This window comes from Palaemon carinicauda, chromosome 7, assembly GCF_036898095.1.
Source record: "Palaemon carinicauda isolate YSFRI2023 chromosome 7, ASM3689809v2, whole genome shotgun sequence".
Lineage (NCBI taxonomy): Eukaryota > Metazoa > Arthropoda > Malacostraca > Decapoda > Palaemonidae > Palaemon > Palaemon carinicauda.
Window position 1 is genome coordinate 143589050 of NC_090731.1, and position 27367 is coordinate 143616416.

At 45.6% G+C, this 27367-nt stretch overlaps 2 protein-coding genes across 4 annotated transcripts in view; one reads left to right on the forward strand and one right to left on the reverse strand.

Annotated features, from left to right (window-relative positions):
- LOC137644047 (mismatch repair endonuclease PMS2-like) overlaps positions 1-10833 on the reverse strand; it is a 95780-nt gene extending 84947 nt beyond the window's left edge. For 2 of the 3 annotated variants that reach the window (XM_068376951.1, XM_068376950.1), the window contains exon 1: positions 10148-10275. In XM_068376951.1, coding sequence (XP_068233052.1) covers positions 10148-10154 — 7 coding nt within the window. In that variant the 5' untranslated portion in view covers positions 10155-10275. Of the gene's footprint in view, positions 1-10147; positions 10276-10805 lie in introns of those variants that run through there. The other variant, XM_068376952.1, reaches the window with a different exon arrangement.
- Positions 10834-11170: 337 nt separating this feature from the next.
- Positions 11171-27367, forward strand: part of EDTP (Egg-derived tyrosine phosphatase) — a 73507-nt gene continuing 57310 nt past the window's right edge. Inside the window, exons 1-4 of the mRNA XM_068376953.1 lie at positions 11171-11391; positions 21061-21117; positions 21668-21941; positions 22129-22276. Of these exons, the coding sequence (XP_068233054.1) occupies positions 11305-11391; positions 21061-21117; positions 21668-21941; positions 22129-22276 (566 nt within the window). The 5' untranslated portion in view covers positions 11171-11304. The remainder of the gene's footprint in view (positions 11392-21060; positions 21118-21667; positions 21942-22128; positions 22277-27367) is intronic.

Genomic DNA, 27367 nt, shown 5'->3' on the forward strand with positions numbered 1-27367 from the left:
CAAACACCCTCCATCTTGCTTGGTAGAGGTTTGTGGAAGATTGGCGCAGGTGCCTGGACAGCCTCCAGGCATGAAGCTTCAGGAAGGGGATTCTCCCGTGGGGGACACCACTGTGTGGCTGCGTCAGCAGAAGGGGTTCTGGAGGAAGAAACCTTGGAACCTGAACCAGCAGGAAAAGAAGGTCTGCGTACCATTCTCTGCTTGGCCATGCCGGAGCTATTAGGGTTAGCTTGCTGTTCCGGGAGGTCCTGAGTTTGTTGATCACCCTTCTGAGCAGGCAAAAGAGAGGAAAGGCGTATGCGTCCAGGTTGTCCCAAGAATGTTGAAGGGCGTCCTCGATCGCTGCCTGACGGTCTGGAACTGGGGACCTGTAGCGGGGAAGTTTCGCATTCAGGGAAGTGGCGAACAGGTCTATTGTGGTGAAACCCCACAAAGCTATTACTGTCTTCGCTACTTGAGGATCCAAAGACCAATCGCCACTCAACACTTGGTGATGACCAATCGCCACTCAACACTTGGTGATGACCAATCGCCACTCAACACTTGGTGATGCCTGCTCAGTTGATCCGCCATGATGTTTCTCCGGCCCGGAATAAACCTGGCTGTGAGAGAAATGTTGTGACCTTCCGCCCATAGGCAAATCTGGACCGCTAGCAGACAGAGGTCTCTTGCCAGAGTACCCCCTTGTTTGTTGATGTACGAGACGGCTATGGAGTTGTCGCTCATCAGCACCACTTCCCGTCCTTGTAGATCTTTTACAAAGTATTTTAGGCCTTTCCAGGCTGCTAATAATTCCAGGAGATTTGTATGGAAAGTTTGTTCTATCGGAGACCAAACTCCTGATGCTAATTTCGGGCCTAGGTGGGAACCCCAGCCCCGTAGCGATGCGTCCGAAAAGAGTTTTAACTTCGGACTGGGGCTTTGGAGGGGAATGCCCTTTTGGGTATTCTCTCTGGTTGACCACCAATGAAGATTTTGTATCACCAGAGCTGGAACCTCCACTGACAAGAATGGGGAATCGATCTTTTGAGACCAATGGGTCTTCAGATGCAACTGGAGACTTCTCATTCTTGATATTCCGACTGGAACTAGTTTTTCCAGGGAGGAAAGATGGCCCAGAATTCTCTGCCACGACTTGGCTGTAGGAGGCAGTGGAGACAAGAGTTGGGCGATGGATTGTTCCAGTCTCCGAAGTCTGTCTTCCGAAGGGAACACCCTACCTACCTGGGTATTGATGGACATACCCAAATAGTTTAAGACTTGGGTTGGAATCAAACAAGACTTCTCTTTGTTTACAAGGATCCCCAGGCCCTTGCAAAGATCTAGAAGTCTTCTCAGGTGATCCAGAGCTAGCTCCCTGCATGAGGTCAGGAGTAGACAATCGTCTAGGTACCTTAGCAGTCGTATCCCGGGCTTGTGAGCCCACGAGGAAACGAGTTCGAAAACCTTCGTAAAGATCTGTGGGGCGGTTGAGAGGCCGAAGCATAGGACTTTGAACTCGAAGATTCGACCCTGAACCAGAAAGCGCAGGAATTTCCGATATGCGCGATGGATCGGCACTTTGAAATATGCTTCTTTTAAGTCCACAGATGCCATAAAGTCTCCTGGATGCACCGCTTGGATCACGGAGGCTGCTGTCTCAATTTTGAATAGAGTTTGCTTCACAAACTGATTCAAGGTAGAGAGATCGATTACTGGTCTCCAACCTCCCGAGGCTTTCTCTACAAGAAAGAGGCGACTGAAAAACCCTAAGGAGGTGTTGGAGACCTCTTGTATGGCACCTTTTAGAAGCATGCTCTGGATCTTCCGAGCTAGGGCTTGCTGTTTCCCGGGATCCCGAGGGACCTGGGAGGACGAGATTGGGGGAGGAATTAGAGGAGGAGGAGAGTCCATGAAGGGGGATGCGGTACCCCCAACGAAGCACCTTGATGGTCCATTGCATGGCCCCCATAGTCTTCCACCTCCTCCAACTCCCCTACAGGCACCCCCCTACGCACTGCGAGGGGGGAGCCGTGACCCTATTTCTGTCTAAGGTTCCTCCCTCAGCCTTTAGCCTTGGGAGGAGCCGACTTTCCTCTGCCCATAGGTTTGGCTATAAAAGAGGGGCGGCTGAGGCTCTTCGCTGGGAGTGGAGTTGCGGTTGTGGTTTTGGGTTGTGGAGTTGGCTGCTGTTGCATTGTGCGAAGGGAGGCAGCCTTTTGCATCGCGGTGTCCTGCGTCTCTTTCCTCCAAGTATCAAGGGAGAGGAAACTGCTTGTTTAGAAAAGAGGAGAGGTTGCAGAAGGTCCAAGTTTCTCAAATCTGATTTCTCGGCCATACCAATGCTCCTATGAAGCCTGGAAACAACTGATTCCCTCCTTTAGAGGACCCAGTTGTAGCAGTTTGGAAGTCCATTGTCTTGGCCCCAGCAGCTAGGACTTCCTGTAGGGACTGCATGGAGTTTTGGTTTGATAGGTCTTCGTGACTCGCTAGGTAGCCGACTGTGCCTGACCACGTGTCAAACCAGGATAATGCCTCCCGAAGGGACACTGAAGCTGCTTCCATTGCCGAGGCTTCTGTGGCAGTGAAGGAGACTGGGAGAGAAGAGTCTCTGAAGAGCAGCCAGGTGTGAGCCTCGCTTAGAGGGGATCCAGGGTCAGAGAAGGGTTGGCGTCTCTGACCTTATAACAGTGCTTTTTCCTCGAAAATGGAAATTGTAGAAGTTTATAGGATCCTTGCATTGTGGAATGATCTTCCTAATCGGGTAGTTGAATCAGTAGAACTTCAAAAGTTGGAGCAAATGTTTTTATGTTGACCAGGCTGACATGAGTCTTTTTAAAGTTTATATATGACATCACGTTTTTGACGTTGTTAATAGTTTATATATGACATCTATTTTGACGTTGTTACTGGTTTTAGAATGATTTATTGTTAATTTGTTTTCATCATTTATTTATTTCCTTATTTCCTTTCCTCACTGGGCTATTTTTCCCTATTGGAGCCCTTGGGCTTATAGCATCTTACTTTTCCAACCAGGGTTGTAGCTTGGCTACTACTAATAATAATAATCAAGGATCCCGTTTCCCCCGAGACCGCCTGCGAGACCTTCCTCAGACGGCCTGCAGTGTTAATAGACCAGGGAAGTTCGATTCTGGTCTTAGAGTTTGGTGGAGGACGACATAGTCTGTCTAAAGGTGGAGCGTCGTTATGTCGAGGCGACAGATGTAGTATCGCCAAGGCCTGAGATATTACACATAATTCTTAGAGCCCTCAGATAGGAGGAATCTAAGTCCTTTGATGGTTGCTCTTCTGAGGAATCTTCCGGTTGCGCTAATTCCTCGCGAGGAAGGGCGATAGAAGTCAGTGTCTGGAGGTAACGGCGAAGTAGGAGATTCCATTGCCGTTGTTCCAAGGGAAGGCTGAGCGATGGATAATGGCGCAGCGAGCGTCTGACCTTGCCTGGAAGTCGACGGTCTAGGCGTAAGTGACCGAATTATCGGTACTGTCCTATTAAGATTCGTAGAGATTCCTCTTTTTGAAGGGTCTGAAGAACGAGGTAGAGGAGGTTGCATTGATCGGCGATCTGGCCTTTTCCCTCTGCTCTCAACCGAAGAGAAGAAGGGTTGAACCCCTGCGTCTTCTTCCGAGGTTCTCGTGAGGCTCGCATTCCGTAACTCATTAGGGAGCAAGGGGACCGGAGCTGTCCTGTCTGAAACACGAGGGCGAGGTGATTGACCCCTGCGCGGATATGCCCGGAGACTTGCGCGATCGGGAGGATGAAGGACGGGAGCGCTCTCTCTGTTGATACGTAGCGATGGTGAGGAGAAGTGCTCTTTCTCCCTTTCCTAGAGTGATCTAAGCTCCTCAAACTAATATGTGAAGGAGAGGGATCGCGCACAGAGTGCGCTTTTCCCTTATCTGATTAGATGAAAAATCGTGGGGAAAGCTTCTCCAATGGGAGCGCTTATTACGCTTTGGAGAACTTTCGTGACAAAGAGCGAGAACGTATCGTAGCGTTCTTTTTCTTGAAGCGCCTAGATGATCCCTCGCGAAAGGAAGTCGATAGCGAGGCAGAACGATGATGCGAGGAAGCGCTCATCTTATGTTTGTGACGAGAGCGCTTATAGTCTCTCGGCAAGACATTTCGTGAAGAGATAGAAGGCGAGGAAGAGCGAGAACGATGATGTCTCTACCTATGTCGCCTGTCTCTACGACGAGAACGTCTGGGCGAAGGAGAGCGAGCTTTCCTTTTCCTCTTCTCTCTCTCCCTCCTAGCCTCCAAGGAGAGCGAGGACAATGATGATGATGATGATGAGGAGGAAGAGGGGGAGGTATTGCGATGTTTGCACTTGCGACGTTATAGTTTTGTAGAAGCGCAAGCGAGGTGCGAAGTAAGCGCCGCCGGAGCTGAAGTTACTATATCTACTGAAACTTCTGCGGACGCCGACTGAGTTGACGGGAGGTAGGTGAGGTCCGGAACTCCCCAGGGTTCAAATACAGAAGGGACCCGAGGTTAAACTGTGCCCGCGAGGAACTGGTTCCACACTTCCTCCGAAGGAGAACCAGGGAGTCCAAGGGCAGGCCATACCGCTCGTACATGATCTGGAATGGAAGCGGTACAGTAATAGAGTCATTCCCGGTGGTGGAAAAAATTGTACCAGTGGGAGGGGCAACGTGAACCGCCTGACCAGGGGGAATGGGGGTTAAGTCAATGGTGCCGCTCTTCCTTGACTTCCCCCCCGGAGGATGGAGGCAAGGAAGAGTCTGAAGAGAGAGATTGAGAGGCCGAAGAAGAGGCCCGATACTCCTTACCTTTCGACGACGAACCTGGAGGTAACGAATCCTTTTTCAATTTCTTCTTCCTCTTCACGAACTTTTCCCACTGAGAGGGCGACCATTCTCTACATACTTGGCAGGGGGAGCCTTCAGAACACTTATGACCTCTGCACAAAGGGCATAGGGAATGAGGATCCACCTCCGTTGGTGACATAAATGTGCCACAAGATTTCGGGGGAACCCTGGGACACTTCCTCATAATAGAGGACATCACATCTAACAAAGAAAAAGAGTTAATCAAAAACACAATAAAGAAAGGCTAGTCTGCCAGTCAAACAAAAGCAGGAGCAGCGGTGTTACCACTGCGACGGCTAGAATTCGATTGAAGGTATTCAGTAGCTACCAACCGGCAGTACCCCACCACTAACAGGTGGATAACAGGTGGTTTTCTGCCGTATTTTTCAGCTCGCGCTAGAATATCTCCTATAGTAAAGAATGACGGCTTGTATCAAGTGTAGGAACTAACTTCTTTTGTTATATACTGTAGATGCATTTATGTCATAAACAACAAAATTCATATTTTTTCAATGTAAAAATCCTCTGTTTAATTTGCCTTCCTTGAGGTCAGCATATCCTTCAAACACTCCAAAAAAAGAGCCTTACCTGGCCACCTATCCAACCAAGTATAAAAGCAAGCTGTTGATGGTTAGACAACTTTACAAGTTATCTTAGGCTTGAACAAGTAATGTGGGGTTAAGTGGCAAGCCCTTGACAGTATTTTTATATTGCTGGATTTGAAAATCCACACTTTTTCAAGTGAAAGAATTGAGCATGAACAGATCTTTGAGTACCGCAATGCCAAGAAAAGAATGAAGCTCTATAAGAGCACACAAAAGTTGTTACTTCAATAACTAACTGAGAACAATGAGAAGAAATTACTTTTTAAAAAATGCAAAAGCCATTCAGGAGAATATGTTAGCTTTGACTGGGTGCGAGCTAGAGGACTCTCTAGGGACCGGGGGCTCGATAGGTGAGAGCCTATACACCAGAGTTTCAAAGAGGTCTGAATGAGATATCTCCTCATGAAACTCTCTGTCCCAGACATGTGATTGCCTTGCCAGGTTACGCATTGCCATCATTGCGCATGTTAACAGGGGACATGCTCTTGGATCTGTAAGCACGTGCACGTCTTCAGGGAAGCGTGAGCATAATGGAATAACATCCAGTATTGAGGCATATGCTTCCCTTGGATAACCAACGAGGGATTTAGAGTGACCATAAGGTTGTGCAGTTGCTCCATTCTTGTTGCCAGCACAGGCTAGTAGTCTAAGTTATCTGCCGATCGATAGTTAGATGAACGTCTAACAGCTCGACGCGATGATGTGAGCTATGTTTATGAATAAGAAAGTAATGAAACTACGGAGTGCAGAAGCGGACAAGGGCACGTGCACAAGCATAAACAGGATCCCAATCATTTGACTGTGTCTTAATTGAAGTGTGTCAGCGAGACAAGATATGCTCATTATCTTGTGTACACAATAGTGCTAAGGCACACACAGTGACAGGAGAAAGGCCAAAGTCTTGAGTTTGTTCGCTATAAGCAAGCTCTCATGAACGCTGGAAGACGCACACCACAGTAGCACACTCACCAAGAGAGTCTAGCTTCTCATAGGAAAGTTCTTGGCGACAAATAGGCTCAACCTCAGAAGACGTGAAATTATGTCTCTTCTAATCAAGTAAAGAAGAATCCCATGGAGAACTAGATTTTACAATCACCTTGGAACTCTGGACAAAAGGAAAGGAATACTTCTTACATCTTGAAAGACGGACAGCAGCCGAGGAGGCCCACACACGGACTTCAAGGTCATCACAAACACAAGGAAGGCACCCGCAGGTGAAGCCAAGGTAGCCACGCCTTTAATGTGAGCCAGCAAGAGCCGATAACAGCCTCTCCTTGGGAAGGAGTGCCCTCCACACACAAAGATAACAATAGCATCCTCAGGGCATCATCACCAGGATTAACCTCTGAAACAGATTTCAAGGGTTTGCTTTGATAAGGAAGCCCACCACTTTCTCAGTGGAAAAAAAGTCGGGCTTACCCCTCTACTGCCACTGGGAGGACGGACCCTCCTTAAATTTCTCACAGGGAGAAGTTTGCAAGTAACTATGACCCTTGCAACTTGTACACAAGGAATTAGGATCAACCGAAGACCTGATCATTTATGTTCCGCATCTATGATCGGTAACTCCAGGGCAGGTCAGCATGTCTGCCTTTGTTTTCTCTATGCCACATACATTCACAGACACTCCTGAAAAGAAAATCACAAATTTTAGGTAATTTGTATTTTTCCTAACAGTACTTACCTCAAACTACTTTCTTAGGAGTATCTGGGATCGCCTCCCATCCGACCAGAATTTTGTGTAGTTTACCCTACTCCCGTTTTCTATGCAGGGCATCTCTGGCGGAGTGATACGCGCCCAGGGACGACCCGGGGTCAGAGAGCATGCTTGCTCAGGTCTCGCTCTCCAGTAAGTTTTGTCAGATAGGTTTCTATTAAGTCCTGTAAGGCACTCGGGGTAGGATGGGCGGGCCATAACCCGAAAGTAGTTCGAGGTAAGTACTGTTAGGAAAAATACAAATTACTTAAAATTTGTGATTTGTTCCAACACGAAATACTTATCTCGAACTACTTTCTTAGGAGACTTATACCTTAGGAGGTGGGAGTGTACCACAGGAACCAGAGACCGTGATGAGAGAAAGGGGGGAGAACCTAGATAGGAGGCTAGGTTCTGGTGACCCTTCAAGAGAAAACATGAGAAAATAGGGAAAACTACCCAAAAAACTATCTTAGTGTTCAAGTAACTCACCTCTGTAAAACTCTTCGGAGACGTATCCATTCACTGACAATGTATGTCCTGGCAGTCAAGGGTTTTAGTGTCATTTCAGGAAGGGTAATAAGGAAACCAGGGAGGTAAGGAAGGAACCTGAGTCTCTAGGACTTACTGTACGTGGTTACCTTGGGGCTACACCTTTAAATCTTTTGAAGTGCTGAAATGACGGGACCGAGAGAGAATCCCTCCGAGGACCTCCTCGAACATTCCTTCAAGTAGTGAGCTGTGAAGGTTGACTGATTGGTCCAAGTACCTGCCCGCAGGATTTGGCCGACTGCCATGTTCTTTTCAAAGGCCAACGAAGTACTCAGCCCTCTGATGTCGTGGGGTCTAGGTTTACCCGGAATAGGCATCCCTGCACTACTGTAGGCTCTCATGATCACTTGCCGTAACCAGAAGGAGATCGTGTATTTGGAGACTGGTTTCTTCACCAAACCTGCAGAAACGAACAGATTCTTAATTCCGGGTCTAAGCTTGACTCTCCTCTCCAAGTACAGTACTTCCGTACTGCTCTGGCAGGGCACAGCCTCAAGTCCCTCGGGTCGTCTGTGCGTGGAATTGCCGGCACTGAGAAGCCTTCGAACTTGGAGTTCCAGACTGCGGGGTTCTGGGTCTTGGCCACGAAGGATGGTACGAACTTGAAGGTAGCTTCACGCCAGCCTTTCGAGTGCGACACCTCGTATGAGAGTCCGTGTAGCTACCCTACTCGTTTTGCCGATGCCAGTGCTAACAGAAAAACTGTCTTGAGGGTGAGCTCCTTGTCTAAGATGTCCTTCAGGGGCTTGAAAGGAGGTTCCGTCAACATCATCAGGACCCTAGCTACGTCCCATTGGGGCACCCTAACCGCTTGAGGATGGCATGATCATACTCCTTTTCAAGAATAAAGATTTGTATTCATATAGGATTAACTCCCATTTCCAACCAACATCGAATCATGGAAGAAATCCAACTGTTTCCTACAGGAAGACCTCAATGGAGATCAAACAATGTCTTCATTGTAACGTATACCTACTTCAACACACCAGGTAAGAATGCAGGCAGTGAATTTACCTGAATGTCATATTGTAGGTACAGTATATCTACGATGCACAAAGATCAACTCTTTACCCCTCTTCAAAGAGTGCTTAGCAAAATAGGGGAGGCCTAACCCTACATCTTCCAAAAATAGTAAAGGAAACAAAGTCACATTTTGATCTCTAACTCTATGCAGCAGGTTAAGTTTTGCATTGGAGTCCTTCAAGCTTGGTTAAGTGAGAGCATAACTCAAAGTAATATATCCTACCAAGGCAGTACCATAGCTTACAATGGGGTGGTTTCCCCGTAAAGTTTTGACATTCTTTTGTCAAAATTTAACACCACCAGGATTTGTATCATAAAACTTATGTACCATACGACTGTGGACTTTATACCGGAAGAGGAGTAAGGGTGCAGGAGTATATATATATAAACATATATATATATATATATATATATATATATATATCTATGATGAATAAGGGCATAGTGGTCTACGTTGGGTTATTATTACTATCATTATTTGCTAAACTACAACCCTAGTTGGAAAAGCAGGATACTATAAGTCCAGGGGCTCCAACAAAGAAAATAGCCCAGTGAGGAAAGGAAACAAGGGAAAATAAAATATTTCAAGAACAGTAACAACAATAAAATGCTTGTGAATGTTTATTTCAGTATAAACTTCCCTGTTGGAATTGTTAAAAATAATATAGCATCCTAGGTCAGTGGGCCGATAAGTAAGAAAAATGCGAGACTTCAATATTTACTTGTGAGTGAACATGGGTAAAGAATTGACCATTGCTCTAGGGGTTTCTGGTAAAGGTGAAGTATTCGTATATACATCGACTTGGGATGGTTAAGGTAGATCAGTTTAGGTAGGCAGAGCAAGCACGGGTTTGGCCACCAGATTAACGATATGGCATACAAAGATGTTTAGAGGAGGTAAATGAGGCTTTAGTGTTTACTAGTGGCATAGCCCATAGCACAAATATAAATTATAAAAGGCAAAGAAAACGTCAATAACCTTCTAGACTACCATACTAGGCTACTACCAAGGCGGACCAACACTAAGGTATAGGCTAGGAATGTAGCCTAATTATAATAGCACAATTCGCCAAAAATGTACAATAATGCAAAATCATAATCATTATACAATTCGCCTACCACTAGTCTTTTACTATGGAAAGTGACTAGCATACTGCAAGAGTAGATTTATTGAAAGTACCGGTAGGCCTAATACCGGCCTGTCAGAAGTGAAATCTTTTTGTTCAGGAAAATAGCCTTAGTCTAAACTATAGATTCAGATATAAGAGTAACCTTCCAAAAAAAAATAAAGAAATAAAACTATTAGATTGCTTTCCCTAGTGTTGTCTAGCATATGCATTAAAACTTGAGTACGGATTGCACTGATCATCTTGTGTACACCTATGCCTCTGATAAATACAAATAAGAAAATAGATCTAAGATAATAAAACAGGACACTCACCATTCATTTTATGAACGGCTGCTACAAATTAAAGATTTTAGTATCTGACAATGGTGTATGTTTTAAACGTTCCTCGATGATCGTTCACGATAGTCAATATAACACTACAAGGGGTCACAGACTCACAGCTGTGCAGACAGCAGCCTATGCAGTCTTGTTTACAAATTACAATCAGATGAAAATGTTTTGCTTTTATTTCTTTTAAGATATTTCTAAATCATCATTGTATACGGCTATAACTGCTACCATTAATATTGATCATTGACACTTCTGAAATTCTGATGTTTACAATGAAATAACGCCCCCCCCCCCCCTCAAAAAAAAATCTGTATTTAGACATTTCACTGTTTATTTAAAAAAAAGCTCGTAAACAATTCAGATACTATAAAATTAACATTATCTAATTATATATTAGCTTGTGAAATCTATGACATGCTAAACGACGTAGTTTACAAAACAACAATCTTGTATAGCGTAACAACGTAGTTAATTTTTGGCGGCAAACGAAAAAAAAATCTAATTCGCGCAACAAAATGCTGTCCATTTCAGTTATATAAATAAATGTTTATTTTGTAACTTGTTGCATTATGAATACTTCCAAAAATATACCCAAATGGTGTCTAACATATCCATTCAATAGCCAATTCATACAAATTACGTTGTTAATGATGCGTAGTGGCGGAGTTCATTTCTCCACATCGGCTCTCCACACTTTGAGATCAGACTCTAAACTTGATATGGTTTGAACGTTTAATTGATAATCATATAATAAATTATACTATTGAAAGGTTTAAATATGCAAGCCCAGGTATCTGTTCCATTTTGAAAATCTCAGACATTTAGGTCAGTATTGTTATTTGTTACCTAAAGCAAGTATATCATAAATGTTTAATGTATCTCATTATTTAAAATTATATAATTATTATAACAAAAATTTCTATATATGCAAAGTCATAATTTCCGTCTCATCTATAAAAATAAGTGACCTTTAGAATTAAGATCACTAATGGCACTTGCCAACCGAGAAGAAGAAGAAGTATATGTTTACTTGTGAAGCAGCTGATGGTGGTATTGCGTCGATTGTCAACGACAATGAATTCTGAAAAACCTCCGCATTAAGCTCTCATTAAGCCTCGAAACGAGCAGCAACGAGGAAGATGACCGAAGTACAACCCAAGGATATCGAGGAGTTACTCGAATTTTTCGGGAAGAACACTTACCGAGCAAGAGAAAGTAGTGCGACGGTAGGTGTCGAGCGATTTTAACATGTGGCATCGTGGGAGTGGTGGGCGGTGCCATAATTTAATGTGTATTATTTATATTGGAATATAGTGGTTCGGTGCAGGATTTATATACATTTCATTATCAGTATTCTTTAATATTGGTAGCCAGATAATTTTATACCCAAAATTATGCGTTACGGGTAGGATATGGAGAGTAGTTTTCTCTTGCCTAACCTATATTTCCTAGATAAGGTAGATTGTAACAAAATCAAGAATATTTTCTTAAGCTACCGGTAGCCCTAGTCTTTTAACAGCCAACATGATTTTCATAGTTTTCATGATTTTCACACTTATATTTTAATTATTTTTTTAAGTACATTATAGTGTTTCCCAATTAGACAGCAACCATTACAAAATTTATTGAAAATTAACAATTGCCAGAAAGTGTCCTCGGATTAATGAAAATTCACAGTAATGTATGATGTTACTTGTATGAGATCTGACCAGTATCATACAATGGGGTTCCTGGTTTGATTCTGTATTTTGGTAAAAATACCACAGGCTCTGCTTTGTCATTGAATTTTGGGAACAGGAATAAAGCTGATACCTGATTGGTTGGTTATTTTGTTGAAAAGTTTATTTAATCAAGCTCTGCTGGGTTATAAATGTTGCGAGTTTATGCTTTTTGACAAAATTAGGGAAATGTTGATTGTCATAATTACAGCTTCTTGTTTATTCCATGGTTTAACTTTTTGAGATGCCCAACATTTTTTATTCAGGTGAACAGTTTTAGTATGGGATGGCTTACTATGGTGAGTTTTTTTCTGATTCGCTTCCCATCCACCATAAATACAGACTGCCTTGGTCTTTCTAATTTTTAAGTTATCTTTTCAAGGTTTAAATTTGTTATATTAGAGCTATGCCTTCTTAATAGCATTCCTCAATCATAAAAGTTATTAGATTCACAATCTGGGCATTTCTTTAAAGTTCCAGAGGACGTTGTGAAAGCACAGTCTACATACGAACTTCAAGTAAATAAACACATGCATTATAATTTCTATATGTCTTTGGAAACTTTGCTGATGTTCTCGTAGCTGGTAGTTTTCATTTACCTACCCTCTACCAATGCCTTTCATTTCTGCCAGAAGTACGAGATTTCGAAAATGATCGTGGAGCTACTAGCTGGATCTGACTTTAAGCTGGTAAGCTACACATCTGAGCTTGGTCTCTCCCACCCTTCCCCATCCTCCCTAGACAATTGGGATGATGGTGTAATATACCAACCCATTGATCATCATACGTTAGGTACATTATTCAGGATTTCTATCCCTTTCATGGTAAGTGACACCTACTTTGACCATGTACTAATCTTGACAGGCCAGGCTATATCAGCCTTTGCATCCCTATGATGCTGATAGGAGGTTGCTGGAGTCAGCTCCTGTGATTGCATACTGATCCAGATGGACTGACATCTAGGGAAGAAAAATAACCAATCGGTTCACTGAAGACGGGATGTGCACTTTGGAAGGGCAAGTATCCCCCGGTCGAGGCTCGCGAATGAGACCTCGATGGTGTGTCAAGAACCAGGGTTCATTGACAAATGAAGGGATGTGTTAGAAGGAATGAAAGGTTTGTACTGTATACTCAGAGAAATAAGTAGAAAAGTTTTAAGATAGTTTTTCTTTCCCATGTTGACCACCCCTTACAGTCCGGAGCCAAATAAAGTGAAAAGTATTCGACGGGGGGGTTGTCCTGGGCTGCGTGCCCATGCTCCACCTGTTGTTATTTCCCTCGTAACCAATTCAACAGATGTTCCAGCTCTGCTAAAGATATCTCCCTATTTCAAAGGGCTCTGGTTTGTATAGCTACAAAAAATTAAAAGTAAATTTTTCCGCGAAAATTTGAAATATGTATGATCAATCTAGTGTGGTTAGTCATGATGGATTGCATCCTATTGTCTAAGCATGCCTTATTGTATTCTTATTTGTTCATATATGTAGTATAAACCTTTAGTCTTAAATAGGGGTATGACTTTAGCGAAGCTGGAACAACCGTTAAGCTTCTGCATGAGGTAAACAGCTGGTACTGTATTTCCAGACATTCCTTTTCCAGTTGTGTGTCTCCTAGGCAAGTGGTTCCCTGGTTTTTTTTCTTAGGTTCAATTTCCCTTCTAACATGTCTTCCAGACGCGGCGCTAGCGTGAGCGTCTCCGTGCATGCTTCCTTTTCAAGCTCTCCGATCCAGATTGACCTAGTCTTCTGGCGTGTCCACTAAGGCACGCATATTCTTTAGAGGCACCATCCTGGATTCTTCTTCCCTGCAGGCAACTCCATCAGATGCACTTGTTAACCAAGTGTACAGAGCTCATGCTTCATGGGCGTCTTTTCCAGACTCTTGTTTCCGAGGTATGCTACCACAGGAGCATCTTCACTACAAGCATGTTTGCCAGGTAGGCTTCCTCCCGGATGATGCTCCCTATGTAGAAGCACCATACCAGGTGCAGGTCTCCCAGACGTGCACTTTCCCGACGCATCCATTTTATTTTACGCATATCTCTTGTCCACTAGGGAGGCATTACTGTTAAGTCTACCAGATACGGAAGAGGGAGATGAGAATTTCAACATTCCTGAAGGCGCTGCACCGTATCATAATGGTCAACAGCCTAAGAGAAGCCTTGTCTTTGCTCCCCAAGCAGCACGAGTCCCAGGTTTGAGTTCCCTCCCCTTGATTGGCCTTAGCAAAGGAAGCCTTGGGTAAGGGTGAGTCTCAGGTCTCTAGAAATGAGGACTCCTTGAAAGTGAGGAGATCGTCCTGCTTAATTCCTGTGGCCTTTACAAAGCAGAGAAAATACTATCAGATCCAGGAGGCTCTCTTTTGCCTCTTTTAATAGATCTGCAGTTACAACCTTGACCAGGTTGCTCGGCAAAATGTGTTTTAAAAGTCCAAGTTTCTTCTCAATGGCAAAGGTGTCTGGCATGGAAGCCACTGCTATGACTACTATGCGAGCGGCCTGTTGGATAGATCACTGGCCGGGTACAGTCGTCTACCTAGCCGACACGAACCTAACAGACCCTAGCAAGAAGCAGGTCCTTAAGAATATTGTCCTGCCAGGAACTAAGCTAGTTAGGTTCCTAGTGCACTAGATGGCCAACCATTTAGCCAATTGGGTGCTAAAGCGTCTGGAATGGCTTTCAAGTTACAGAATCAACAAACCCAATTTCTTTTGCCAGGTCTACGACGGAGGATTCTGGCTCAAGAACCTTGAAAGCAAGGGGTGTGGAACGTGCCGATTCTCCTGAGATTCACAAGGTGTAAGGAACTGTTAACTCTTTTAGCATCCAAGATGCTTGCATTCAGGTTCCAGCCAGTTGGAAAGGGACTCCTTTCCACCTAAGGATGAGTATTCTAAGTAAAAAACGGTTTTTTGTACTTGTTTAGGAACAAGTCACAACATTTTTAAGTAACTTGTATTTTTCCTAACTACTGTATACTAACCTAGTATGAGTTCTTTATTCAGACTTTCCCTCCATCACCAGCTCCCAAAAAAGACTTGGGCTTCCATGTGAGTGAGTGGTCAGTGAGTCTGTAAGGATCAGTTCCCTCCCTGCTATCTAGCTGGGAAAATACAAAGTACAATACAGTACTGTACGTAAAAATTTCTTAGGTTGCAGTGTGCTTCGGAATGGTTTCTTTGAGGTTTACCGTATTAATTTTACATTGTTCCAACACAGAGTACTTACCTCGAACTACTTTCTTAGGAGTATCTGGGATCTCCTCCCTAACCGACCAAGAATTTTGCGCAGTTCCCCCTATCTCCGTTTTCCCTTGTCGGGACCCTCCGTGACAGATGGATAAGTGCCCTGAGGCGACCCGGGTTCAGCGCGCGTGGGTGCGCTACTAGGTCTTTGTCGCCAGTAAGCTTCTGCTCTTCAGACCTCGACTCCATTGTGTCGACGGCGCTAAGGACGCCCTTCAGCTCACCCATGCGGCAAGAAGAAGAGTTTTCTGGCTGGTTTGCCTCACGTGGGTCACTACTCACGCCCCCGGCGCCTTCCGTTGCGCTGCCGCCTGATTTCATGCAACCCGTCACCCCGGTAGCACAAATGCAAGCCCCCATGTTGGTGGCAGAGGATTCAGAGGACTCGGATAGCTCCTCTTCTTCTTCGTCGTCCTCGGACGTTACCTCGTCCTCCAGCTCTTCATCGGCGGAAGACTCCAGTGACCGGGAGATGAGGAAAAAGAAAAAGGAAGTTGAGCTTGAACTCAGGCCCCTCTAGGAAGAAGGCCAAAGTTGCAAAGAGGAAGAGTTCCAGAAAGAAGAGGGCAAAAGTAGGTAAGGTAGTGTTTCCCCCTCGCGTGTCGAACAGGGCTCTTGCCGCTCCAGTGCCTGCCTCGGCGGCTGCTGGAGCCGCTCCCGTGCCCTTCCCCAGTGTCTCTCCGGCTCCGTCCACGCTTCGGATGCAGCCGTTGGCACACGCTAACTTTCCCTTGCTCTTGCCCGGCAAGTCACCGGCTCCATCCGTTCAGCGGAGGCAGCCACTGGCTCAGCCCGGCAGCATTGTTCCCACACCCAAAGTCTCACTGGCTCCATCCAAGCATCGGATGCAGACGCTGGCACAGCAGGGCAGTCACTCTCCATGGATTCTTCCGGGAGGGGGTAGACCCATGACAGCTACCTCCTCCTCGAGGGCTCCATCCATGATGGAGGTAGCCGCTCCATCGAGCCGGCCGGATGTCAGGGATACGGACTCCCCCATGGATCCATCCGTGATCTAGGATACAGCCGACACGGAGGATCAAGTGGTAGCGTGCTTAATTGATACGGGAGAATGTTCGCCTGATGAAGAATCCTCTTACAGGAAAGTACTGTACTGTATTGGCACTGATTCGGTACCACGACAGGCTAGATGAGCCCAAACCGTCCTCAGAGCAGGCCTGGCTTTCGGGTTTGGGTAGGATGGTAGACAACACAGTACAGCAGAAACTATCCTTGACCCTACCGGTGGCTCCTGACGTGTCCCTGGGCATGGACCACGTCGACCGGTTTGTCTCGGGGCACAAGAACTCCCTCAGGGCCCAATGGTCCTTCAAGCTCCTGTCTGGACTGAGGACCCAGAAGAAATTTTATGTCCCAGACGGACTGCCTGCAGGGCCTCGGACTATGGAAGAAGCCGTCGCGGCTCTGAGCCAAGGCAGTGGAGACAACAGGATCCTTACCGCCCCAGTGGTCTTCTCTCAGGCGGAGGCCACTATGATGGAGGACACGTCGCAGGACATCATCAATGTGGCCTCCTGGTTGGACTGGTGGGCATGCACCTTAGCAGGTTTCCAACTCTCCCACGATCTGTCGGTGCCGGAGAATAAGTTCTCTTGCATGAGCTCATATGTTCGGGGGGCAAAGCCATGAGGTATTTAACGTTCCAGTCTTTGACTCAGACAGCAAACTGGATCTTAAGAAGTAGGGATACGGTAGTTTACAGGCTCCCCCGTAGACTCCCCGAACGTGAGGCCAAATTCCAGAGGAATGCTCCGGTGTGGGGTGAGACCCTGTTCTCCCTGCAGACGGTAGCAGAAACCATGGAAAGAGTGGGGAAACTGAAAGACTCGGCTAAGCCTAGGTAGTCAGCAGCAAGACGCCCTCCACATAAAAGACCATCTGTGGACGAGGCCTACCCGCCTACGCCACCAGCTAGACAGGAGGCCTCCTCCCCTTCCTGGCATCAGTCCTCGCGGCCCTCCCGCAGAGGTGGTGCCACAGCCCAAGCCTCCTTTAGACAAAAATACTCGGGCTCGAGACGGTCGCTCAAACCGTCTCCCCAGAAGGAGATAGGAAGAGAGGCCCCCTACACCTTCCCACGCCACAGGTGGGGGGATGCCTCAAATCACATTGGCAAGCATGGCAAGACAATGGTGCGGACCCATGGACCATGGCAGTACTCAGGGAGGGATTCAGGATTCCATTCCTGATAGAGCCTCCCCCTCTGATTCCCGAGCATCGGGCGGAGTGGCTGGCCCCCAAGGATCACATGAAGAGAGCAGCCTTGCAGCAGGTGTCAGCCATGTTGGACAAAGGAGCACTTCAACCCGTCTGGGAATCGTCCCCGGGGTTCTACAGCGGCCTCTCGGCTCTGAACAAGTTCATCAAGAAGACGTCCTTCAAGATTGACACGCCGAAGTCGGTACTGGCAGCCCTGAGGGAAGAGTATGTCATGTTGTCCCTGGACCTCAAGGACGCCTACTTTCAGATCCACGTACACCCCTCCAGCAGAAAGTTCCTCAGGGTGAAGTGGGGAACCCGGTCTCTACAGTTCAGGACCCTCTGCTTCGGCCTGTCAACGGCTCCTCAGGTGTTCACGAGGGTGTTCACCGTAGTATCAGCCTGGGCGCACAAGCAGGGCATCAGGCTGATCAGGTATATCGACGACTGGTTGCTGCTTTCAGCCTCAGAGGCAGCCTTAAAGGAGCAGGGGGCAAAGTTGTTATACTTCTGCAGAGAACTTAGGGTTACCATCAATCTAGAGAAGTCACAGTTGGTCCCCACCACGAGGATGACGTACCTAGGGATGGTCCTGGACTCCCAAGTAGCAAGGGCATTCCCCTCTCAAGAGAGGCTGAACAATCTGGACCATATAATGCGACCATTCCTAACAAATGCACCAATGAGAGCCAAGGATTGGCAAAGACTCTTGGGCCACCTGGTCTCGCTAGAGAAGCTAGTTCCTCAGGGGAGGCTCAAGCTGAGGCCGGTCCAATGGAATCTGAAGGACCTCTGGTCACCAAGAGACCCGCCTCCGTCCTTACTTATGATGACTCCAGCCACCAGAAACATGCTCCTTTGGTGGTCCGACAGGGCGAACACCCTACGAGGGGTGCCATTCGCGTCCGCTCCTCCGGAGATGTTGCTCTTCACGGACGCGTCAAAGTAGGGGTGGGGAGCCCATCTGCTCGAAGAGACAGCAGAGGGGAAGTGGTCCCCGGAGGAGAAACCCCTCCACATGAACCTGCTCGAGCTCCTGGCAGTTCAAAAGGCCCTCGCAATATTCGCCCATCGCCTACAGGGATGTGCGACAACACCACCGTGGTGGCCTACATAAAGAAACAAGGAGGTTTGAGGTCAAGGGAGCTGTGCGATCTCACGGCTCGGATCCTGGAATGGGCCGAGAGGAAACATCATTCTCACAGCCAGGTTCATTCCGTGGAAAAGAAACGTTCTAGCCGACGGCCTCAGCAGAGCAGGGCAAGTATTGGGTTCGGAGTGGTCCCTACACCCATAAGTGGCCCAGAAGGTGCTACAGTTGTGGGGCTCACCGGTGATAGAACTGTTCGCCACAAGGCTCAACACGCAGCTCTCCGTGTTCTGTTCTCCTGTGCCAGACCCGGCAGCAGCGTTCGAGGACGCCTTCCAGCACTCTTGGGACGGACTCGACGCGTATGCCTTTCTTCCCTTCGGGATTCTCGGGCAGGTGCTCAACAGGCTCAGACAATCAAGGGCTGCAATGATGACTTTGGTAGCGCCCTGGTGGCCGGAGAGGGAGTGGTTCACGGATCTACAGGACCTGGCCACTCTTCCTCCGTGGCCCCTACCAATAAGGGAAGATCTGCTGCACTAGCCCCACTTTCGTAGGTTTCACGAAAACCCTCAATGCCTCCAGCTACACGCGTGGAGGTTATTAACCGTCTATTAAGGAAAGAAGGATACTCCGAGAAGACAGCTTCAAGGATGTCAGGGTATCTTTGGAAGTCCTCGAGCGTGGTGTACCAGACTAAGTGGGCCACGTTTGTGAAGTGGTGTGCCACAGAGAATCTGAGGCCCCTGGATGCATCAGTCCACAAGATTGCAGACTTCCTGGTCCACCTGAGGGATGACCTGGGGGTCTCCATTCCAGCCATCAAGGGGGTCCGAGCGGCCCTGGGGTAGGTCTTTCAACTCGGAGGCATCGACCTGGGGGCATCTCGCCAGATTTCCATGCTCATCAGAAGTTTCAAGCAGTCTTGTTCCCCCTGCGCCTCTCGGGTCCCGCAGTGGGACGTGGCCAAGGTTCTCGAACCCCTCAAGGATATCCTAGATAAAGACCTCACCTTCAAGACAGTGTTCTTGCTGGCTCTGGCCTCAGCCAAGCGCGTGAGTGAGCTCCACGGCTTGTCATTCGAGGTCTCGCACTCGAAAGGGTGGAAGGACCTGTACTTTAAGTTTCTGCCTGAATTTCTGGCCAAAACACAGAACCCGGCCATTGCAGACTCAAGGTTTGAGTGGTTCTCGGTCCCGGCGATCCCTCACTCGGACAACCCGGAAGACTTGCTCCTGTGCCCAGTGAGAACAGTCAGAAAATACCTTAGCAGGACAGCCAGACTCCGGCCGGGCATCAAAAGTCTGTTTGTCTCCTCAGGCCCAGTAAAGAAGGCAGTGTCAAAGAACACGATCTCCTTCTGGTTTTGGCAAGTCATCAAGAGAACTTTTGCCAGTGAGGGGGCCACAATCCCGGGTACCCCGCGGCCCCATGATATTAGGGACCTTAGCACTTCTTTGGCATTTGACAGCAACTTGGCAGTAGGCCCAAATCATGCGAGCAGGCACATGGTCCAGGCAGTCCACCTTTACGGCCCACTACCTGAAAGATTGCGCGAGGAAGTCCCTGGACGTCTTCTCCATTGGGCCAGTGATTTCCGCCCTGCAACAAGTTTAGGGCTAAGGCCCCGGGTAGCCCGAGAGAAGTAATTGCAAGTGACACAAGTTTCCTCCTTACTCCCCTTTCCTTGCTACCCTTTGTCCCTTTCCTTCCCTCCTCCCATGTGAGAGATGGATGTTGTGGAAGCCCATGTCCGGATTATGCAAAAAGGTGAGTTACGCATACAAGTAGACTTTAGTGTGCTTCCCCTGACTCTCCTACCCTGTTCTTTGTGTCTTCTGAACCTAGCTCCTATGTAGGTCCTGTGTCCTGGGATGGTAGTAGTGGGTCTTCCGGCCTGTAAGTCCAAGCCCGCCTCCTAAAGTGCAAGTCTCCTAAGAAAGTAGTTCAAGGTAAGTACTCCGTGTTGGAACAAATCACAAATTTTAAGTAAGTAATTTGTATTTTTCCTAACAGTACTTACCTCAAACTACTTTCGGGTTATTGCCTGCCCATCCTGCCCCGGGTGACTTACAGGAGTTCGAAGTAGAACACATATGCTTACTGGCGACAAAGACCTAGTAGCGCACCCACGTGCGCCTCAGGGCAAGTATCCATCCGTCACGGAGGGACCCGATAAAGGAAAACGGTGATAGGGGGAACTGCCCAAAATTTTGGTTGCTTAGGGAGGAGATCCCAGATACTCCTAAGAAAGTAGTTCGAGGTAAGTACTGTTAGGAAAAATACAAATTACTTAAAATTTGTGATTTTTGTTCTAACTATTGAATAAATCTTATATTACATCAAGTCTTGAATGTAACTGTAGATGCTTTGTATGCTAAGAATCTCGGGAATAGTTTTTGAAACTTATGGAAATTGTGTTTGTTATTCCTGCTGTAGAAGTTTTTATTTTATGCAATATTTTTTTATTCAGTTGGAATATAAATTGGAATAAAGAGTTGGATATCTTTATAATAAAAATTATAAAGAATTTAAGAGACGAAAGGGTAAAGAATTCTTTTATGAGTATAAGGTTTTGAATACAGTATACTGAAATGCTTAAATATTGTACTTACATTTTCAGGATGACCAGATCCTCAACAAATGCCTCGAGTTATGGAAGTTGGATTACAAATGCATGGTAAGATACTATTAGAATTAGCAGTATCATGGCTCTATAATTTGAAAAAAAAATCCTGGTCCTATTGAACTTTGCCACTGCTGGTGCACAACATTAACACATTTTGATATCATTTTTCCCTAATTTTAGAATGTCTTTCCTTGAGAGGGAATTGTTGTTACAATTGTCCCACCTTTTGGAACATGGGCTCTTGATTTGTTAATTCTTTTTGAAGCTTTAATTGTAAAATGTTGAATGTCAATGGATTTTAACAATTTCAAGTAACTGAACATTAGCGTTCTGTAATTACTTGAAGCAGAAGATATTTTTAAAGTCTTACAATTGTTAGCTAGTCAGAGCAAGGATCAAGCTGTAATACCCAATTGTATCAATTTGAATTTGCCATACTGTACTCCATTTTATATACAATTGCCCTTGTGGTGATCTTTTTCAATGGTTAGGTCACTATTTATGGTCCTGAAAGTAAACTGCTTTCTTGAAATGAAGTTACTTTTTCAATTCCTATCATTGCATTTACAGTAGTTTTAGTACAATTTTTATTTGATTTCAGGTGATCCCGAATGTTGGAGGTGACCTTTGTAATAGTTATCCAAATAAATTGATTGTACCCGAAAGTGAAGTCGTTCCAGAGGGTCTGGAGCCACCGGAACCATGCCCTTTAACTCTTACATCACCATCACCTCTTAACTTGGCATCTCCATCGTTTATGCCTGGAGGAAGTGCGCCTTCTTTTTCATCCGTGGTGTCTGGTGGACAGTTGGCTTCTATATCTGTGAATGGGCATCCAGTTGGGTCACCTTCTCAAAGGAAGGGCTCTTTGCCAGGTAAACTGTGTCAATAAAATTATTTTCCATATTGTCATTGATGGTGAATATAAAAGAAATTGTCGAAGTAAATTTTACGTAATTGTTAGTTTTAAATGTTTTATTTAAACATTGATCTAGTTTTAAGACTTTGGTATCAATTGCCTTTAGTATTTGCAGGTCATAATACTTCTATTTCACTTAACAGTAGATGGGAACAAGACTGAAACCCCTAGCGCAGAGACCCAAAGTAATGGTGTAAGGCTCAGGGAATTAATTCTTAAAGCAAAGTTTGCAAGATGTCGAGCCAGATTTCCTGTCCCTGTCATTCTTTATAAAGGAAATTACATAAGCAGGTTAGTATTCCAAGTACAAATATTTATCTTATTTTACTATAGTCCATATTCCCTTTCAGTGTTGCAAGATGTTTTAGGTTTTTACTTGTTGCAAGATGTGTAAATTGCTACTTTTGAAATTATATATTTATATATTTTGGAGCTTTTAAGACTTTCCAGGGTTGTCACAGCATTTAAAGGTAGCACATTTTGCAAACCCTGGGAAAATTAGTGGGTTTCCTTCAGGAAAAGATGTTCTAGAGTTGCCTCTCCTGATTGTATGTGTTAGGTTGATAACATGTTTTCAGAGTTTAATCTTTTCTCAATGGGGACTTTTCTCTGAAAAGTTATCAAGAATGTATTTGCTGCAATGTACTAAATATTACTAAATTGTCATGGAATCTTTGTGCGAAAAAATTAACTTTTCTACGCATTTACATACCAGAGTCCTTTAAAATGCGGGTAGTTGTTCAGCTGCGCTGAAACATCCATTAAGTTTGTTAGTAGCAGATTGTGTTGGGAGGAAACTCCACCCAACCACCTATCATAAAATATTCACTTGCCTTTAACCGCAACCGGACCATACAGATCTGTCGCACTGCTCTCTTCTGTTGTATCTTTTCTTACATTACTTTGTGATGTGTTGGTTTTTTATAGAGGGCATTATGTGAGTGCTCTTGCTTGTGAGCAGAAGCTCACCAAATGTTAAACATGTGGTGAAGCTAATTTTGTTCTTATAAGAATACTACAAATATTTGAAACCCCCATGTGCTACGTACATTTGTGAAGGGCCGACTGTTGGGGAAGGAGTCCCACCTATAGTGTTTTTCTCCATCTTTTGGTTTTTTATATGATGAATTCCGAGCGGAACTTTTCTTGCTTTGATAGTTTCTCGCTGGGTCGAGAGGGAGTTAACAGATTCAGTGAGTCCCTTATCTGTGTCCCTAATAGTGAAAGTTATGCGTAATGCAGTTTCGGTGAGTGCTCCCAGTACTCCCCCTTTGACAAAACCCCCATTGTGTTGCATCGGAGAAAGCTCTTGTAGCATCCTCCTCAGAGGGAGTAGTCATTATCCATTTCCCAGAGACTCTGTAAATGCAAGTACAAGTGATTGGTAAGGGGAAGAAGAGTTTACCTTTTCTCCCACCTCTCCCAAACTCTTCTCTCTAATCTATTGCCTTAATCAAAGATTTCTTCCTGAAGAAAATGACAATTAAGAAAATCTTGAGGGAAAGCCTTTCTTTAAAAACTTTAAAAGTTTCTTGGTACCCTAAGCTATCGCTCTCCTCCTTGAAGGTAGTGACGGTGTTAGCCTGTGTAACAGTTAACAGCTGTCACACTAGGAGCATGAGAGTTGAAAATCAGCACCTTATGCCAGGAGAGGTGTGCCTACCTTTCTTGTTCCTTTCATATGTGGATTGTTTTATAGAATGGTGCGCACTCTGTGCTTTACTGAATTCTCCCGATAACTTATACTTTGGGGGTCTGTTAGTGATCATGAGCTTTTTGTGATGGCCAGTTCCAATTCATCAGTTGCAGGTGAACGTTGCTAGCTGGATGATCACCAGCGCTGTACGGTAGGCATAAAGGGGTGTCTTTCATGCTACTCCATGTGTCGTTAAGGATTTAGGCGATAGAGTTAGCAAGTTGCCCTAATCATGTTTGATCGGCTAGCAATTGTCAGCTTGGTGAACGGCTTCTGCTGTACACCTTCAATTTGTTTTCGAGTTTTCACTGAAAGGTACCTTTGAGGTCGGTCAGCAAGGGTAGAGTGGTGCAGCAGTGACTACTGGTTACACCAGTACCAGGTGATCAGTCTTTCTGGATGAAACTGCAATTCCTAGGTGGTTGAGGGTAAGCATATGTTGTTTGTGAAGTTATTCTCCCCCTCCTCCTTCCTCTTCCCTTTCTGATTCAGACATTGTTATCAGGAGGAGAGGAATAATGTGAAGTCCAGTGCGAATCTGCACCAGGCCATGAGTACAGTACCTACAGCTACGTGGTTACCCATACTTAAACTTTCATGCCAGTGGCCAAGTGATCAAGGAACTTGAGCGCCCTTCCTCAAAGTTTACCAGAACAATAGCTTTGCTTCGATCTCTCTCCTTTCGCAAGGTATTTCGGAAACTCCAAAAAAAGATACCACTGCTCTACGTATAACATTTCTTTGTGTTATGAACTGTGCCGAGCCAGTAAGTGACTGGTCCCCGCTCTCTGCTTCTGACCACCATGTTGGGAGGGTACACTGTTCTGCCCTTGCTCCATGTTGGGAGGGTAGACTGTACAATACTACACTTGTTCTTCGATGCCAGGGATTGTTTACTTGACATAGTACGAGACGATTCACTGGCTGAATCTCCGCCTGCCTATCAATTAAGTTTATCCAAATCCATTTGGATTAAAGTGTTCGTATTCTAGGGAGGATAAATTTTTTTCCAGAATGGGGTGACAAGCACATTATCTTTTAGTCTTGAGATACTGTGGGTCATCTAAGCAGTCTTTTCTGTATGAGTTAGACAATGCTCTTTGCTCTTACAGTACTCTATTCTGAGGATCGGGATTGAGGAGATTCTGATCTCTTGCTTCCACAGAGGACAAATATGTGGGAATACTGTTTGACTGGGAAGTTTTCCTCTTGCCCTTATCAGCAAATTCGTAGACGCAGCGCACGTTTTCCAAATTTGTATGGTTCGGTGAACCACCCATGATAGCAAAGAACTGTTTATAAGGAGAGTAGAGTGAATTACCAATTTTTTTTTTTTTTTCAGTCCGAATTCCTTCTTCCTCTTTCTTTTTTCGTTCTTCAGACGTTCCTTCTCGGAAGAAACAAAAAAAGCTATATTGTCATGCCAGTGCCCCTAAAGTTCCTTGGAAATTCTCGACCCGCTGGCTGTTTCATTAGTTTGGTTTGATGGATCTTTTGACCAGGTAAATGCGAGTACTGCTCCTACCTTCACCATTTTCTGGAGAGCATATCTGCTCTCGTCCTTGAATTGTTGTGAGCCTGTTTTCTCCTTAGATGCAGGTGAACTGTCTTGGACCTAACACTGACTCCCTGTTCCTGCCGTGAACATGAGGAATGTTCCAACTTGGAGAGCTGCTCTCCTTGGTTACAATAGTCACAGAGCTTTGTGGTACCAATCGCTAGCACTATAGGCAAGGTAAGAGTAGAGTATACACTGCCCACTCGGTAATAGTTTCCCCAAGACTTTGTCAGCCAGATTGTGAACCTGATATTGCAGATACGTCAAATGAAAATGTTGGGATTCTCCCAATCCAGCAGCCTTCAATGCCCCAGATACAGAGGATGGCAAGTCTCCTACTCCACCTTTTTTTCCAGGTACTCCAGATTATCCGTAAGGTCAATGCCATGTGGTATAACCTTCTCTACACAAGGGTAGAAAGAGGCTTGTTGATTGCCATTGTCGAGCTCCTGGTAACTAGGCCTTTTTGGAATTTCCGTGGTCCATCCTGGCCACCAAAGCTTCAAACAAGGTAGTCTTGCAGGTTTCTGTGAGCAAGGACTCTTTGAAGGTAGGATGTCTTCCCACCTTCCTCCATCAGCATTCGTCCGGCTTAGGAATTATTATCAGAGGCAAGGAGCCCTTCCTTCTCCTCTTCTGCTGGAACCTGCAGTTGTTAAGAATAATGCTGGGGTTCTCAGCAAATGGGTTGGCTTTGTATGCTGTATCCTTCTCGATAGCAGGAGCCTCTTCTAGGGAGGCTATGTTTACCCTCAAAGTGGTGTCTTGGTTGGATCACTGGTTAGTAGTAGTTTACTTTTTAGCCAACACCAAGGATCTCTTGCATCCGGACAAGCAGCAAGCAATGAGGGATGTGGTTCTGACATACCAGGTGCAAACCATTGTGCCAACTGAGTCCTCAAATGCTGAAACGCTGTAGCTGCTAGATTCAATTAAGGGCATCGGTCGTTAAAAAGGATCAAAGCTTTTCTTAGGTACCGCGTTTTTCCTATATGAGGAGGTGGAAGTAATGACGAGAGAGAGGAACGATAGCCAGGACTTGCTCCTCCAGCAGGTAATATCCTTTCGTCAACGGCAACCATCCTCCTCCTTCGGGCAGGCTAAAGTGGTGGTATCAGCGCCGCAGCCTTGAGAGGAGCCTTAGAAAGGGGGGACTCCCTACTTCCATTCTCAAACACGGAACAGGTTGGCCCTTTCAGCCTCTCCGAAAGCCGTTGCAATGAAGAGGAAAGGGCAGAGGACAACAACCCCACTATTACATTATTATTACTATTATTATTTGCTAAGCTACACACTAGTTTGAAAAACAGGATGCTATAGGCCCATGGGCCTCAACAGAAAAAATAGCCCAGTGAGCGCTCCGAGGCGCTATCTCAAGCGAACTCATGAAGTCGGCCCAAACCTGCAACACTTTGATAGCACGGGTGACCATTTCTTCATGTTTACAGGTCAGAGGACATCAGATCGCTAGTGTTGGTGCTTCGTCATTTTAAAATGAATATCTGTGAAGCAGGTTCTGCAGGCAAGTGTATGGAAATGTTAGACATCTACTGCACAACCTGCTGGATATGACTCATAGGTACCTAGACACCTCTTGGGCCTGTTGTAGCAGCACAACAGGTGGTATAGCTACTTCCAGTCCCCTTGCAGGACCATTAGCTCTGGCAGGAGGGCAAAGGTTATGAGTAAGTCTGTAATGAAAGTGAGCGATTGGCCTCCTCTTTTTCCATCAATCTTCCTCTTTTGTCTTTTGGAGTACAGACATAAAGTGCCTTGCCCTCTTGAATTGGATCCTTTGCAGGTAAACCAAGTGTTACGACATAGGTTTTCAGCTCAAACAACCCTTGATGTCTAGCAACACTCCCGAGTGTTGCTAGACGTCTTGTGCATGGGTTGCCAAGATTCTTAACTCTTCAGCATTTCCTATGCAAAAGTTTTGAGTTTCCTATGTACAAAAGTCAAATTTGGAGGTACATGTAATTTGTATCTTCCCTAACTTTACAAACCAGATTCCTTTACTTGTACTTCAACACCAGCACCAACCCCTAGCAAGTCCCAATTAAAGCGAGTTGTCAGTGAGATTCCAGCTACTGGGCTGGCCACTACAGGGCAATTTTGTGACGCCTGA